This window comes from Curcuma longa, chromosome 7, assembly GCF_044706935.1.
Source record: "Curcuma longa cultivar G26 ecotype Majalengka, Jawa Barat chromosome 7, ITB_CL_G26_1.1, whole genome shotgun sequence".
NCBI classification, from domain to species: domain Eukaryota; kingdom Viridiplantae; phylum Streptophyta; class Magnoliopsida; order Zingiberales; family Zingiberaceae; genus Curcuma; species Curcuma longa.
The window spans coordinates 6,394,340-6,410,812 of record NC_133867.1 but is presented as its reverse complement, the minus strand read 5'-3'; the positions used below and the strand labels follow the sequence as shown (position 1 = coordinate 6,410,812).

At 44.2% G+C, this 16,473-nt stretch overlaps 4 protein-coding genes across 4 annotated transcripts; 1 reads left to right on the top strand and 3 right to left on the bottom strand.

Moving 5' to 3' along the window:
* Positions 1–461: 461 nt before the first annotated feature.
* On the bottom strand, positions 462–3,924 carry LOC141832009 (la-related protein 6A-like). Its single transcript, XM_074719467.1, has 11 exons — positions 3,619–3,924; positions 3,164–3,245; positions 2,167–2,261; positions 1,952–2,020; positions 1,777–1,856; positions 1,610–1,694; positions 1,472–1,523; positions 1,310–1,371; positions 1,110–1,241; positions 790–901; positions 462–702 (listed from the first exon to the last, which is right to left on the bottom strand). Exons 1-11 carry the CDS (start codon positions 3,922–3,924, stop codon positions 602–604), a joined length of 1,176 nt encoding a protein of 391 aa, XP_074575568.1. The 3' UTR covers positions 462–601.
* A 1,301-nt stretch (positions 3,925–5,225) lies between these two features.
* LOC141832011 (trihelix transcription factor ENAP2-like) lies at positions 5,226–6,956 on the bottom strand. Its single transcript, XM_074719469.1, has 2 exons — positions 5,818–6,956; positions 5,226–5,491 (listed from the first exon to the last, which is right to left on the bottom strand). The coding sequence occupies exons 1-2, from the start codon at positions 6,647–6,649 to the stop codon at positions 5,472–5,474; spliced, it is 852 nt and encodes a 283-aa protein (XP_074575570.1). The 5' UTR covers positions 6,650–6,956; the 3' UTR covers positions 5,226–5,471.
* Positions 6,957–7,372: 416 nt separating this feature from the next.
* LOC141832008 (putative LRR receptor-like serine/threonine-protein kinase At5g59680) lies at positions 7,373–9,581 on the top strand. The gene is made up of 9 exons (XM_074719466.1): positions 7,373–7,457; positions 7,542–8,082; positions 8,176–8,639; positions 8,718–8,853; positions 8,922–8,993; positions 9,096–9,164; positions 9,242–9,313; positions 9,400–9,471; positions 9,554–9,581. The coding sequence occupies exons 1-9, from the start codon at positions 7,373–7,375 to the stop codon at positions 9,579–9,581; spliced, it is 1,539 nt and encodes a 512-aa protein (XP_074575567.1).
* Positions 9,582–10,733: 1,152 nt separating this feature from the next.
* On the bottom strand, positions 10,734–12,220 carry LOC141832010 (3-ketoacyl-CoA synthase 4-like). Its single transcript, XM_074719468.1, is given in 2 exon segments — positions 10,734–11,159; positions 11,161–12,220. Coding segments are annotated over 2 exon segments (1,380 nt in total). The 5' UTR covers positions 12,115–12,220.
* Positions 12,221–16,473: the final 4,253 nt, after the last annotated feature.

Here is a 16,473-nt window from a genome sequence, read left to right as displayed (position 1 = left end):
TTGCTGTGTAAATCGAATCTTTTATTGCTGAATTAATGTATCGAGATTGCCTACTTTTGTAGTAAATATTGTACTAACAAACAATTTACTATAGTTGCACTAATTCAGTCCTTTGCATATAATTTGTCTCCCTACCAGATCATTTGGAGCTTCTTTACTTCTAAAAATTCATTTCATGAAATGAATAATTTTTTAATTCATGAAGATGATTGTTATAGTGCAAAATATTTGAAGTGATTGGTTTAATGAAGTTAGAGTTTAAGCTGACTTTGTTATTAGATTATGAGATTGGCATACAGTTGTTAATCCAATATTATTAACAATTTTGTTAGGTTTCAATTAGGTTATTGTTTAAGCTTAGCCATGCAAACTTAAAACTCACAAGAGACGTATAGTGACAAGAGAATTCATATATAAAAAAAAAAGATTGTGAATGGTGCAATGCACGAGATATAACATGCTCTTTTTACTGAAGCAGATTCCTCGAATAGAGTTAGCTCATTAGAGGATCTTTTTACTGAAGCAGATTCCTTGAATGCGGTTAGTTTATTAGAGGAAGGATGGTATCTTAATATCATGGAGCCATTTGAAAACTCGAGCATCATGTTGATTTGGCTTCAGGTTTGCCCCGTCCGAAAGCAAAACCTCTTGTTCCATCTGGCATCCTTGGCCATTGTACAGGCTTGTTCGCAAACGCATGGCCTGAGCGTGAGTCGCAAACAAAACACCATGAGCAAACAAAGAAGTGAAGATATACTTGAAACCGAAGTAACCTAACATTGGTGTTACCATTTTGTTGAAGTTGTTGAGCTCTAGCATCACTGCAAAGGTTCGGTTTTATTCGACCTCTTCCTCGACCTCTATGTCTATTCCTTGGAACACCTTTGCCCTGCTTGCCTTCCTACATAAAATGGAGAGTGATCTCAATGAGAGCCCCTCAATGCGAAGATCTTAAACTTTTATGTGATGTCCAAGGTCTCTATCTTACAAGGAAAAGAATAACCTCAAAATCTACTAGAAAGAGATGTCCTAGATTTTGAAGGAAACTCCTGATTACCTTAATTTTCAAAATGTAATGTTGGTTTTCAAATAAAACTCGAGTGACTAACCTCTTTTAAAGCTAGCATCTCATGGTTCGCTATAGAAATTTTCTCCCAGTTTGCATTTGGTTCTTCAACATGAGCACTAGTGTTCTTCTCGTATGTCGTTTTGAGGCCTTTTAGGGCAAGCCCATGCTTCCCCTAAAGAGTATAATTAGTGTCAAAGACAAATCAGTGAATCCAGGATATGAAAACAAGAGGTAGGCTACCATTTTAGAGAGGAGTTCGACACGCATGCCACTTCGCCAATTATCTTCATGGTTGAAGTAACCTACCTGAGAAAAAAAATCTTGGTCATGATACTACCTTTCTATAAAGTATGATAGGTCTATAACACGTATGGATTATGAAATATGTAGCACCCATAGAACTTACAGCACTTGCTGCTGCCTCAACTGTTCCATACTCGATAAGAGCGTGTGTCTACCAAAGGAAACATACAAAAAGATGCACATTAGACACGCAATGAACCTTGCAACTTGAATTCCTATGAATCACAATGGACCAACCTTACTATTGATTATGATTCCAGACTTCCTGTTATTTGCTGACTTGTGGTGGAGATGCGGATTGTGGAGAGTGATCTTTAAAATTCTGAATAATCAAAAGAAAATTGGGCTAGTGAAAAGAACTTGCTCTTTGATAATGTTTCCTCAAAATTATTAGAATGGCATACTTTCCGAGTTTGCCAAAGATGCTTCGAATATTTTTTTCTGAGCAATCATCTGGTAGATTGTCCACTATAACAGTCCGAAGCTGGCACAGTTAGGGAGACTAATTTTGATTACTAAAATCATACTAGGATCCATGAATATATGAGAAGTTACATAAAATTCCTGGGAAAAACTTACCTTTGCGTTTGTGGTTTCGATTGATAACTGATGCAATCTCTTCACTTTCTTCCCATCCTCACTAACAACCTGTAAAACTAACCAATTCAGAAGTGAATTGAATGCCTCAATGGCAAGTCACAAGAACAACCATGCCCAAGAGAATGGGTTTGGCCTATCGAGATGTAACTGAAAGGGTATGTGCAGGAAAAACATAAAAATGGTTATATACTCACAAGCTGGGATGATGTTCTAAGTGCAGCCTCAATCACACACAGTGTTTTAGTGAGCTTTTTTGTTTTTCTGAAAGATGCAATAACTTCTATAGGAACTGCAAGAACCAGAAGCAAAAGAGTTTATGTTAAAAAGAATGCAAATAGGATTCATCAATACAGTGTCATGAACATGATGAACATTGCTCGTGACCAATATGTTGTTACTGATATAAAAGGTCAATTTAAGAGATCGGAAAGACAAATGTTGTAGATCTGGAAAATGGCCATGGACAACATTGTAAACGTTTGACAATTAGGGCAAAATTTTATCTTGAAGAACACAATTTGAGATCACAACTCAAGTTCCAGAATTCATTTGTCCAGTTAGTGTTTCATATGAATTTTGACAGGCATTTGACACATTTAATATTGTTTAGAAATCACAAAAGCTATGATCCTTGATGAACTTATAACCTCCTCTGCGAGGTAAAGCCATCCTAAGAAACCAGTAATTGCCAATTTGTGTTCTCGGCAGTCATTCTCCTCTAAGTTTCTTTTGCACTTGAAGCAAAGCACAAGCATAACTACAATTTAAAGTGGAAAAAACCTAAATGCAAGGTGGCTGCAGGATGCCGTGTGGCTGGGATTAAATCCCATAGCATCCAACGAAAGTTAAATTCCCCTTGGTGTGATCATCCAACAAAAAGATGATGCAGCTTCAGAAAATGTGAAAAAAGGAATGACTTTGAAGTTTGATCCTAAAAATTGATTCAGAGTCACAGTAACTACTGAAAATAGTGTTATAAGATTAGAAAGGGTTTCGCCAGTCAAGTAGACAATTACACAATGAATACAAACAGCCCGCAGGGAACAGAACAACATCGGTGATCACAAGAAACAAATTTAAATTGATAGATGAGAAAGCATTCTAGACACAAATTTGTGCATATAAATGCCCAGCTGGAAAAAAAAACGATAGACGACAATAACAAATCTACTGGCCAGAAGGTATGCATACCATATCCTTCTTTGTCCTTCTTGATAAACCTTAGTAGAAATCTATCAGTAGCCAGATTCTCTTCACTGAAGTAATACTCAACCTAAAATTGCTCAGTTACAGTTATATGAAGTTGGAGATAAAAATTATAAAATAGGCACTAATCATGTACATCATCACACAGCATTCCTTCTGTGTTAGGTATATGCAGTTATGCACTAAAAAATGTAGCAAATCCATTCAAGCTATTGCAATTTACAGACAGCAAGTTAGGAACTAGTTTAGATCAGAACTTGTCTAAAACCTAGAAAAGCATTCGTTTATCTTTTTGTTTAACAAATCGAGAACGGGAAGGGAAAAGCCTGCTTGTCTTTGTTGTTTCGAAACCTTCAGAAATAAGTAGGGGAAATCGAAGAGAAACCATCACATTGTTGTTCTCAAATCATTGTAAGGGAGATGAATGAACGAACGCGAACCTGCCGAACGATCCGATCGCAAAGTTCGTCAGAGAGGTCCGGAGGATCGACGGCCGCCACTTTGGTTTCTTGGAGGTTCACGTCATCAGGGGCATCGGCGAAGACATCCACTTCGAGAGAAGGGGACACGACGCGGGAGCCTCTCTGAGATTCACGGCTATCGGGATCGGCGATCGCGGAAGCGTCGGCCGATGACGATCCGCGCGAGGCAGTTGCTTCCGTTGAGGCGTAGGAGTGCTCGACGCCGGCACTGCAAAGCGGCGGAGGCGGGATCAGAGAGGAGGGAGGTCGCCGATCGGTTTCCATGCGGTGATCGGAGGGCGACCTGGACGTTCCCCGTCTCCCTGCAGACCCGGTCTCGCCGGGTACCACTCCGTGATTTGGTTTATATAGGAGTGCGACGAAGAGATGTGGAATACTTCGAATGTGAACGAAGAACGTGGGCCACAATTGGGCCTGATCCAAATTGAGCCCGTGAATGGAATCGGGTAGATGATAAAAGTAATTATTGCTCGAAAATCAAATAGAAATATTTTCTTTAAAAAATAAGTTTAACGTGGATTTTTTTATTTATATAAATAATAAAGACTTGCTACATCTATTATTTATATAGTGGAAAAAAAATACTGTGAGGGAAAATTAAGGGGCAAAAATAAAAGGATGCTCATCATTTATGTTTTAGTCAAATGTACTTCTCATTTCTAATTAAAGTTAAATGGAATACTCCTACAATCCCTGAATATTCCATCAGCTAGCTTCTACAATAGTATGAAATATAGAATTTACTGTTTCCTAGACATAGTTAAGTTGGTTACGATGGAACAGAATTGTAGAAGAGAACAAGGATTCGAATTTCGACGAAGTCAAACAATACCCTTCTCCGTCGTGATACTGCAGTTTCTCGATTTATCTCTTCATAGATGATCATGAAACAGACCGTGTGATACTACTGAGGTGACGAATTACACCGCCGCAGCCAGTCGGTCAACGCTAGCTGGCTCTAGCCATGAGTCCATCTCTCGACCACGGCCGCCGTCAGGCGCTCCTGCCGGCGGCCTTGATGGGGACGTCACAGAGGGCGCCGCCGCGCCGGCGACAGTAGACAGCAGGCCTTGCACAAGTGGCGCGGCTGGTTCACGTCGTAGTTGTTGAAGCAGCAGAACTTGGTCTCCCGGCTCTTGCACCCCCAGCACGGCAGCACCACCTCCGCCATGCCAGACATGTGTTTGTAAGAATGGGGAAGAACTATTCTCATTTAGTCTCGGAAGGGTGCTAAAGAAGTCAAGGAACGGGCAAGAAAAAATAGAGGATTGTTTGGCAGCCATTATAGAAATGCATTTCGCTGTGGATTTGATCATCTGAAATTTCTTGGATCGAGGACAAATTGAGATTTGAAAAGGAAGATATAAACGAGTTTGACAACAAAGACTCGTTTGCTCTAGTTGTCAATTCATCTACCAGGCAAATCTTCTGGAGTTTCTTCTTCCTTTTCTCTCATCCTCTCCCCTCCTCTCCGCCTCCCGCCGGCCATTGCCGGTCCATTCTGGGATTCCCCATGTGCTCAGGCGGCGGGCGTCGCGGCCAGTTGCCGGGGACGACGACGACTATGTTCTCAGTCAACAGAAGTGATTCGCACAAGTAAAACAGCATGATCGATGCATTTATCTACAGTCACTGACTAAGAATGCATAACGGAAGTTAATTGTTCATGCTAACTACAAGCGATGCGATGTCAACTTACATAAACCAGCAAATAAATCCAAACTTGAGGATGGAAGCAGCGACCATGGAATAATCATGGATTGGTGCGTGAAACAAGAACTTCAAGTTTAGGGTTGCTTCAGTTCAGATTCTTAGTTCAGTCTGTAACTGTCTGAAAAATGAGCAGAATAACCAAATATCAGTCCACTAAAACCAGTACATATACGATAAATAACAATATCATATTGTTTATCTCGTTTCGTGCAATGAAAAGTGCCATAATCCTACTCTTACTGTTCCAGACTCTGCATCAAGCAAACACAGCGATCACTTATGAACAAACACAGAGTGAAGGAGAGCAAACAGGATGCATCATCAATTATCTATCGAATTCCCAGCATCGAAGTTGAAATGGGGGAAATGCAAGTAGAAATTGATGAATTTTATCAAGATTTTGAATGCAGTGGAGCAAGATGAGGCGAGGCCATGGCTGCTCACCTTTTTCTGATGGCTTGACACGCTTGATCTTGGCAAGCTGCACCTGAGAGTCCACGAAGATTTGCATCCGCTGGAGCTCGAGCTCCTTGGTGAACTCCATCCGCTTCTTCTCCAGTTCCGTCCTCTGCTGCTGCTTCGCTTCCTCCACCCTCTGGTACAGCCCGGCGAAGCTCTCTATCGCCCTCGCCAGCTCACGGAGCTCGTCCCGGGCTCGCCGCCGAGCCCTTCTCTTTTTCTTTGAGGAGGATGAACCCGACGGCGACCTAAAGCCGTTCCCTTCCTCCTCGTCGTCGAGGTCGTTAGCTCCTGGTGTGGCTACTGCTGTGGCGGCGGCAGCAGCCCGTCGGAAGATTGGGTCGGCGATGGCGATTCCAGTCGCTGCTGGCTTTTTCTCCCTCACGCTTGCTTGCCGCATGGAGGAGCCTTTACGGTGAGAGGGGAGCGGAGGCGAAGCGGGAGGGTTCTTGCGATGAGGCGGACCGGACGGCGACCCCACGAGGGCGTCAAGGCGGGAGAAGAAGCTCCAGCCCCCCGCGCCGCCGTCTCCTCCTCCTCCTCCTCTAGCGGCGATCCTTGCCTTCTCGTTCTTGTACTTCTTCTTGAGGGTATCGATCCGGTTCTTGCACTGCGCGTCGGTTCGGAGCGGGCGGCTGAGGCCGCGCGCTCCGGCGCGGGAGTTGACGGCGTCGGCGACCTCCTGCCAGTGCTGCTGGCGGAGGCTCCCCCGGTTGAGCAAGTAGCGGTCGCCCCACGCGTCAACCAGCGCCGAGGTTTCCTCCTCGCTCCAGCAATCCTCCCGGTAGGGCGCCGTCCTCGTCCCCTTCCCCTCCATCACCGCCGCCGCCGCCAGATCTAAACCTATTACCTCTTTCTCCTCCCACAGATCCGATCTTTTCCGCTAATTATTATCCTCCATCTCGCCGGCCGAGGCGAAGCGTGTTGAAAGGAGAAGACGTCGGCACCGAAGACCGGGGCGCGGGGTCCATGGGGGCGATGGGGCATCGCCGCCGTTGGTTTCGGTGCGCGATGACGGGGACCGGTCGGACCGATCGGGGATGACCAAATTGCCCCGGAGAGAAGGCGACGGGGAGGCATGGAAGCGAGAGGGGCAGAGCTGGAAAGGGAGTTGGCCTAAAGCCGAGGCCTGTCCCTTGCCCGCCATGGACGGAGAATGGCCTGTCGTTTGCACGCATTTATTGTTGACCACCAATAGCACGCCGATCCAGATGGGACCCCACGCCGCCGCCGGCGCAATGTCTCTCCGGCGAACTCTTCGATTTTTCGACAGAACCAAAATAAATAAATAAATAAATTATAATTAAAAATGAATAACATAATTACGTTTAAAATATTTTTTAGTTAAAAAATGCAGCGTTGACTAAGTCAACCTTGCTATTTTTGAACTCCATGGGAACAAATGCTTTCCTCTCCTTTGCGGTTTCCCTTTCCTCGCCACCCTCAACTTTTTAGGGTTCTTCCTTCGTCTCTCGACAAAGCAAATTTAAATCCTCGCCATGGTTTTCGGTTTCATCTTTGGGTATCCCATTTTTTATCAATGTCGCTCTCCGTCCTCCTCCTCCTCCTCTTGTGGTGCCTCCTCATTGCGACGTCGCTCCGTGCTGCTCCTCCACTTGCCGGTGGTAACCAATTCGATTCGGTCTTTGAAACGTTTGATGTGCTTCTTGTTTGTTTTTGCGGTGCTGGTGTGAAGGATTAATCTCCAGGTTATTTCATCAACTGCGGCGCATCCCAAGAGGAGACGATCGGAGGCGTGCAATGGATCCCCGACCAAGGCTTCACCAGCGCCGGCAACGTCTCCGCCATTGCCACCCCCGGCCTCGTCCCCTTTCTATCCACCGTCCGGTACTTCCCTGACGCTTCCGCCCGCAAGTATTGCTTCGTGATCCCCGTGAACAAAGGAGCCAAGTACTTGATCCGATCCACCTACTACTACGGCGGATTCGACGGGGGGCAGAAGCCGCCGGTGTTCGACCAGATCATTGACGGCACCAAGTGGTGCACGGTGGACACCACCGCGAACTACGACAACGGGATGAGCGCTTACTACGAGATCGTGGTGGCGGCGCACGGGAGGACGGTGAGCTTTTGCCTGGCGAGGAATGAGCAGACGACGGGCAGTCCCTTCATCTCGGCGCTGGAGCTGGTGAATTTGGAGGATTCAATGTACAACGGGACCGATTTTGGGAAGTACGCGCTGAGTACGGTGGCGCGGCACCGATTCGGGCAGGACGGGGATATCATCAGGTATGCAAATTGTTTGCCACAAAAAAAGACAAACTTTGATAACCTTCGATAACTCGATTGATGAAACTACGATGGAATCGATTCTGTAACTAGCTATCCAGAGGATGCATACAGCCGATACTGGGTGGCCTTCACGGATTCCAACCCCTGGGTTGAATGCCACTCTAACATCACCTCGTCGGAGTTCTGGAACCACCCGCCGGAGGCCGTCCTACAGCGAGCTCTCACCACGAGCCGGGGGAAGCAGCTGGTGGTGCAATGGCCACCAGTGGCCTTGCCGGCTGCCGTATACTACGTTGCCCTCTACTTCCAGGATAACCGCACACCGAGCCCCTACAGTTGGCGAGTGTTCGACGTCGCTTTGAATGGCCATGACTTCTTCCGGGGCCTCAACGTCTCCACTGATGGAGTAATGGTGTTTGGCGCGCAGAGGTCACTCTCAGGGAAGGTGGAGATCGTGATGTCCCCGAGCAACGATTCTCCGGTTGGGCCAGTGATCAATGCAGGGGAGATCTTTCAAGTTGTGCCTTTTGGTGATAGAACTCTCACTAGAGATGGTAACTCAACTCGATCATGAATTTTCAGTTTGTTCCGGCAGGGAACAAGATTCATAGTTGTGATAATAATTGTTGCAGTGATTGCAATGGAGGAACTGGCAAGAAGCCTGAAGAATCCCCCACCAGATTGGACTGGTGATCCATGCTTGCCCAAGGAGCACTCATGGACTGGAGTGCAGTGCTCTCTAGATGGTACCAACAGAGTAGTTGCACTGTGAGTTCCCAAGGATCAATCATCTCTAATTTTCTAATCATGAATCATCAGCTTGAGACTTTTTGCAGGAACCTCACCAATTTTGGCCTTTCAGGAACACTGCCAAATAGCATCGACAACTTGACTGCCCTCGCAAACATGTAAGCAGCCAACTTATGAGTTCATTTCCAATCTCACTCAACTCAGATTCAGTCGTAAGCTTTGTGCTTGGAACAATTCATGCGAAACATGTGTGCTTGCAGTTGGCTCTCTGGGAACAAATTGTACGGTCCAATTCCAAAATTGAGTTCTCTGAAGAACCTGGTTTCTTTGTAAGCTCGAACGTCAATTATTTCCCCTTATTATCGGCTTTGCTATGCAAATTATCCAACTGTGGTTGTTTGATCAGGCATCTGCAAGACAATGAGTTCAGTGGACCGATTCCATCTTCGTTGGGGGAGCTTCCAAGCATCAAAGAGATGTAAGTCTATCTTACAAGCAAGCCTAATAAGATTTTATTCTATACAACTTCTTGATTGTCTTGTGCCTTTTCTTTCCAAATATCAGATATCTCCAGAACAACCAACTTACCGGACCTGTTCCGGATGACCTGAAGAAGAAAACTGGGGTCGACATCAAGTAAGCTTCGATCATGAACATGTCTCTTTTTTTTCCAAACACTCTCTTGCGCATAACTTCTTAACTGTGTTGCTGCTGACAGGATTCAACCTGGGAACCAGATACAATAACATGTTGAGAACAATGAAGTCAGGGATGAACAAGATTATCAAATTCTTTTGTGTGGAACTGGAAAATGGAATTTAATGCATTTCCACTCAATTTGCCATCCAAATGCTATTATTCTGTGTACATCTAATCATATTTTGCTTACATGCTTTTGCAATCCTGGAAGTCGTTGTCATTTCAGTGCATGACATGAACAATTCTGCACACCTCTAAACAACACCAAGTCATTTATATATATATATATAGAATACAATTGCATTACAATTTTGATTGCTATATGAGGCATGCTATTCATTTATTCAGAGACTATCTTTCATCAGAGAATCTAAAAGAGCTGCTAACAGAATTTAATTCACTACAATCTAGAACATCAATTAGAAGCTTGAGCACTGCCCTCCACGTGCCCAATTCATAGATGATTTGTTTTATTGAAAAGTTTACTATATTTAGGAAAGATACAAGATGAGTGGAAGCAACTTTCACTGAGCCACATACCTTAGCTTAAAGGATACAGTCTGTTTGCAAGACACTACTTTCATTACTGATCTATCTCTGGTGGCAATGTTACTTAGCATTTCGGAAAGACACAATTAGTTGGCAATGAAGATGGACAGAGTATCTGAATACTTGAAGTTGCTCCATGAAGACAGTCATATCTATTTCCCTGCAACAGATTCCCTCTTATGCAAAAAATAGTAATAATACCATCAAGCTTTCCCCAATCTCTATTAATAAGGAAACAAATGGTGGTGCCCCAGTCCACTGAATGGAACTGAAGAACACCAACAAGCACATGCTGTGTCCCCCAACTTCTTGGGTCAGTCATACCTGCCATTTCTTTCTATCAGAAACAAGAAGACAGTAAGTATGAACAAAATGTCATTTTGCAGGAAGAAGAACAGGTGGAACTTGAGATTGGATAGCATGCGACCACATGAAAACAGGCATTATTGGGTACTCAAGACGTCCCAGATTAAAATAGATCATCTGGGTTACAGAACAATGTCAAATTAGCCCAAGCAATGAGCTGGTGAAGAAACAGAAACAAAGCTAACCTCTTGACTGCCATGATGGATTAGATGGGAAACAATGGGTGTGCTACATCTAGGTGAAGAGAAATCTGAGGAAACCCATGGATGATTTCAACAGGGTATCTATGGAGGAAAGCAATCAATTTCAACAGGGTAGCCGTCGATACAGTCCTCCCATGGACTATCTGGAGAAGCCTTCACATTGCGAAGGGCCTGCCACACTGCACTATTACACTTGAAGCCGCTCCCAAAAGCAATCTGCCACACACGATGTCCCTTCCTCATCCTGCCCTTGGCCTCAGTGTATGCGAGTTCGTACCAGATGGAGCTGGAGGAGGTGTTGCCGAAGCGGTGGAGGGTCATCCGGGAAGCCTCGACATGGTCAGGGCACAGCTGCAGGTTCTTCTCCAGCTCATCGATCACAGCCCTGCCTCCAGCATGGATGCAGAAGTGGTCGAAGGCGAGCTTGAAATCCGGGATATAGGGTTTCACCTTGCCATTGAACAGCTTCTTGGCCACAAGAGTTGTGAAGAAGAGGAGTTGTTCACTGAATTGGAAGGACAAGAGGACCGAGGGTAGTGATGTTGATCTTGAGTGCCTCCCCAGCAATGGCCATGAGGTCCTTGGACAGGGACACGCCAACCTTGTTTTGCTCATCCTGCTCCTGGTAGACGCAGCGGAAGGCCCTGTCGTCGGCACCACGGTGGGTGCGGACCACGTGGAGAAGCTTGTACTTGGCACGCCGTCGGTCAGCAGAACGGTTGGAGAGCAACAGAGCGGCAGCCCCGACGCGGAACAGGCAATTGGGGATGAGCATCGATTTGCGGTTCCCAAAATACCAATTCTGGGTGATGTTCTCGGTGCTGACCACGACCGCGTAGGTGGCTCGGTGAACCTGGAGGAGGTCACGTGCGAGGTCGATGGCGATGACGCCGGCGCTGCAACCCATGCCACCGAGATTGAAGCTCTTGATGTTGCCGCGGAGCTTGTAGCGGTTGACGATCATGGCGGAGAGGGAGGGAGTGGGATTGAAGAGGCTGCAATTGACGACGAGGATGCCGACGTCCTTGGGTTTCACGCCGGTGCTCTTGAAAAGGTTGTCCAGGGCGCCGAACATGACCTCCTCCGCCTCCTCGCGAGCAGTGGCCATGGAAGGCCGAGGCGGGAGGTCGTGCAACGCGGCAGGCAGGCAGGTGTCCTGCCCGAGGCCGGAGCGCTCCAGGATCCGGCGCTGAAACTCCAGAGCGGACTCGTTGAACGCCCCGCAGAGGTGCGAGTGCGACATGAACACCTGGAAAGGCGCCTTCAGTTCCGCCGGTGGGCGGTAGCACGCGTAGTCGACGAGGTACACGGGGCGGGGCCGCTTCATAATGTACACGGTGGTGCCGAAGACGAGGAAGGCGGAGCAGACGAGGATGGTGACGAGGTTGTACTGAAGATGGAGCCACAACTGCTGGAGGTCATCCGGATCGGTCTGCGCCGCTTCCAAGAGGATCACCACCATTAACGGTATCAACAGAAGGGTCAGAAGGTGGGTAATAAGGTAGTGGTAACCCAGCTTGACGTACTTGAGGTTCACGCTCTGCAAGAAGTCCGGCAACCGCCGGCTCTCCCGCGCAGTCAGTAAAGAAAAAAGAAAGAAAGGAAGGGCAAGAGGGCGATTTGCTCACCAATGCCCTAGCGACTCGATCTCCAGCAAAAAAGATGGATTCTAAAAATCAAGAATGGAAAACGCAGGTCGACGGCGGAAAGAAGCGGTCATCGAAGATCCAATCCGTAGCACATCGAAGCTTAAATAGGAAAGAACACATCGAGAAAACAAAAACCGGGGGGAAGGAACCCTTGCACGAGGTCGCTATCCGGATAACGACATAGATGACGCAGAAAAGGCGTACGTTCTTATGCCTCAGAGAAATCGTACCCCGGCGCTCTCCGCCTGAGGCGGGGCAAGCGATGGACGCCTACGCCGGCGCGGCCGCGGTCGTAGCTGGGCGGGGCGAAGGGAGCAGAAGCTTCTTGCCTGCTCTTCTCTCTTCTCTTCTTCGCTCTGCTCGTCGCGGCGACGGGCACGGAAAGGGCGACTCCCGGAACCGGCGTGGTTCTTGAGGAGACTCCTCCTCACCGGTTGACTGTTCACCAGCTGTTCGTGTAAATTACCGTGCACATTTTTATTTATTTATTTATTTGGTAAACTATTTTTTTTTACTTTTATCCAAACATTTTTCGTTAATTTTAATTTTAGCTCTTAATTATTCATTATACTTTTTTTAATACTCTGCCCTTATTCGTTGCCTTCCTAATTAAATATTAAAAAATATAAAAATGATTTACACCACTTAAATCATATAAGAAAAAAACAAACGTCCATCTTTCACGTTATTATTAAAATCGACACAAGTACAAAATGTCAATAGTCAAATCACATCAACAAAAACGGAGGAAATCACATTAGCTGCCTAGAATTTTCAAAAATAATAATTTACCTCCTATAGTTTAATAAATTCTAACCTTGAACTCGTTCCATGAGAATTTATGATCCCTCAAATTATAAAACCTTTTTTTTTTATAGAAAACAACACAATTTTACCTATTTGTCTCGTAAAAAGTGGAATCTACCACCTTAACATCTTCATATTTATCTCCATCTAGTTCGACTTAATCATTCATTAAAACATAGGCAAAAGTTAGATGAGTATCTTTATTTTTTTAAATATCAAAAGTTGTCTTTTGTCATCTCATATATAATTATTAATTATCTTTTTAATATTATTTTAATTATTAGTTTTTATTTAAATTTTAAATCGCTCAGACGTATTATAATAATTATGATTTTATAATTATTATAATACATATTTAATCTGTTCAAAAATATTAACATTATAGTAGTTGTGATTTTATAACTACTACAATATAGATTCGATTATATTCATTTATCATTTACGTTATAACAGCTTTAAAATTATACTTATTACAATACAAATTTGACTTATTATTTACGTTATAACAGCTATAATAGTTACCGTTTTTTAGTTGTTATAACGCATCCTATCGATTCACGATTTAGACAAAAAAAATATATATGAGAGATAATAATAGAAATAATGTTGAAGGACTGACAAGGTGGGATACTCTTTTAATTAAAAATTTTTTTTAAAAAGTCCTTCCATAATATGGAAAAAATATAACGCTCTTTTGATTTTTTGCCGGTAAAACATCTCCTAAATTATGTTATAGCAATTGATTTTGAAATTTTAAGGGGTGAAACTGAGAAAGTGGCGTCGCGAAGCACTTTGATTTTTTTTTTTAAGCGGACGGAGGTGGATTGTTACGTCCAAACCTGGGCCCCACCGGAGTACGTTAGCGAGTCAATTGGTTTGAAATTTCTATTTGCGCTTTTATTTTTTTTTTACTAAATTTCACCTCAAGTTGAAATTTATATGGATCGCCGAAAGTAGCTTTGAAAAAAAAAAACAAGTGGCTTTTTAAAATTTTTAAAAATATCTGGATTTTAAATATATTCGCCTTTAGTTTCCCTTTCGAAGGGTGTGCTTTAGTAGTGGTGGGGAAAAAATGGAAGGCATATGGTATAATCTTTTTCTTCATGGATATGGATGAAGCATAAGACTCTTTTTCGCGAAGTTTCGATCATAGTTTACGAGTTTGGATCGAAATTAACAAGTGCATTCGTGATGAAATGGATAAGTCGATGATCATCAAACTCCAAGTCAAAGATATCATAATTTGAATAAGTGTTCGATGTTTACTTGGATAGAGATGAAGAGACAATTGGATTTGGATTCATTGGAAAATATTGACCAAATGGCACAAACGAACGTTCGCTTGAGAAATCGTACTCAAATGGGATAAGAATTATCAAATTGGGCCCTTATTGACTATTCTAGAATGCTATGGGAAAATAGGGTTGATTGTAAAAGCATTTTTAATTTTTATTATTATTTATTTATTTGTTATTATTATTATTATTATTTAAGAGGGGCTTAAATTATTCAGTGTGCAAGCAATCAATTATTTGATCATTTTTCTTTTTGAAAAAATAGTTCATTTATAGATTAAATAAAAAAGGTTAGACCCTTCAAATGTACAATTAAAAGATCAACATCATAATCCAGACCGCACTAGCCTTTAAACACACATATATGACCTATCATATAAGAAATTACATCAAATCCATGACACCACCAACACCTAGACATCATAACTCCACATATCCACACATCACAATACTTACATGCTCATTTACGGGTCATACAAAGCACCACAATCCACAAAATCAATCTCATATCAGGAATAAAACCACTGTACACTTACATGTTGTTCTATTGCTTGAAATAACAGATGATGGTAATAAGATCGTACATATGATGATATGAGATCATTGAAACGATGGATTCTATCTTTGTATTAAAGAGACAGATGATATATAAATTATTTATTTATTTTTATCAAAATCATCACAAATCATGCTTTTTTTTTCTATTCGAGAATTTATTTTTTCTTTTTCACTTATCTCCCATTGATTTAGTGATGACAATGAATTAGATTTCATATTCTTTGTGTCCATCTCTATATTCATCTTTATTTAGAAGATGAATATCCTCTATATTAATATTTTTTAATTCTATCTAATTATCAATTTATTTTTCATTAAATAATCATTTTTGAATGCCAACATTATATATAAGTAATTTCATAAAAAATCTCTCTACTTCATCCAAAAGAAAAAAATCTCTCTATATGATTCTATGAAGAAATAATCCTCCTAAATCTACTTATTTATAAGAAATGAGAGAAAAACATTTTATTTGAGAAATTTTCATTTATTTAACACGTTAATTAATTAATTAATTAACGTGTACATCATCCCATCGAATGAAGGATAATTAGCAGATATAAACTAATTAATAACTAGTAATTAAGAAGTTTAACGACTGACCTCGTCAACTTAATCACGTCCTCAAACGAAACCAAAAAGCGGCTGATGGGCGGCGACCGGTGGCCGGGAGCGCACCGCCGCCTCTACCTTGCTCCAGTCCACTTCCAATGTCGCCGGCTGGTTGAGGTCGATTCCCAGTCCCTTCGAAGTAGAGCACTCCGTCAACGAGGACGACGGCGTCGCCACCGCGCTCCTCGCCGTGGTTTGTCGTTTGTCCTCGTAGTGGCACCTCATGTGCCCGCCTAGAGCCTGCCCCGTCGGAAACGACTTGTGGCACACCGGACATTTGTGAGGCCTCTCGTTACCTCCGCCTCGTGTTACCGCCGCTGGGGGCGGGGCGGTGGTGGTGCCGGCTTGTTTCGGCGCCGGGCGCTTCCGGTGGCTGGTCTTGTGTCCCCCAAGGGCCTGGTACGAAGAGAACGTTTTGCCGCACTCCGAACACTTGTAGCGCCGCGGAGACGAAGGAGGCGGCGGCGGTGGAGACAAAAGCCGAGACAGCCTTTGTTCTGGCGGCGGAGTCTGGCTTCGCTGCGTCAACGACGGCGCCAGAAGCGATGGCAACTCTTGCTCTGGCGGCGGGGGCGGAAGCAGAAGATTCTGTCGTGCCACTAGCGCCGGCGGCGAAGGGTGCTGCTCCTTCTGATCCTGTTGCACCAGCACAGGCGGTGAAATCGAAGACGGCTCTTGCTCTCGTGTCGGCGGCGAAGGGTGCTGCTCCTTCTGATCCTGTTGCACCAGCACCGGCGGTGAAATCGAAGACGGCTCTTGCTCTCGTGTCGACGGCGGTGGAAGCGGCTGGCTCTGCGTCTCCACCTCCGGCGTCAGAAGCAGATTCAATCCTTGCTCCCGTGTTGGCGCAGGCGACTGGCTCGAAGACTTTTCTTCCTTCTCCGGCCGACTCCACTCCTC

Bases quoted from the DNA above. Each gene is read 5' to 3' on its own strand.
- LOC141832008 (XM_074719466.1), top strand. From the start codon at position 7,373: ATGTCGCTCTCCGTCCTCCTCCTCCTCCTCTTGTGGTGCCTCCTCATT. The intron at 8,994-9,095 runs GTAAGCAGCCAA...GTGTGCTTGCAG, and splicing joins TTGACTGCCCTCGCAAACAT to TTGGCTCTCTGGGAACAAAT. The intron at 9,314-9,399 runs GTAAGTCTATCT...TCCAAATATCAG, and splicing joins CTTCCAAGCATCAAAGAGAT to ATATCTCCAGAACAACCAAC.
- LOC141832009 (XM_074719467.1), bottom strand. From the start codon at position 3,924: ATGGAAACCGATCGGCGACCTCCCTCCTCTCTGATCCCGCCTCCGCCG. The intron at 2,021-2,166 runs GTGAGTATATAA...TTAGTTTTACAG, and splicing joins TTAGAACATCATCCCAGCTT to GTTGTTAGTGAGGATGGGAA. The intron at 1,372-1,471 runs GTTCTATGGGTG...TTTCTCAGGTAG, and splicing joins GGCAGCAGCAAGTGCTGTAA to GTTACTTCAACCATGAAGAT.
- LOC141832011 (XM_074719469.1), bottom strand. From the start codon at position 6,649: ATGGAGGGGAAGGGGACGAGGACGGCGCCCTACCGGGAGGATTGCTGG. The intron at 5,492-5,817 runs GTGAGCAGCCAT...CTCATTTTTCAG, and splicing joins TGTCAAGCCATCAGAAAAAG to ACAGTTACAGACTGAACTAA.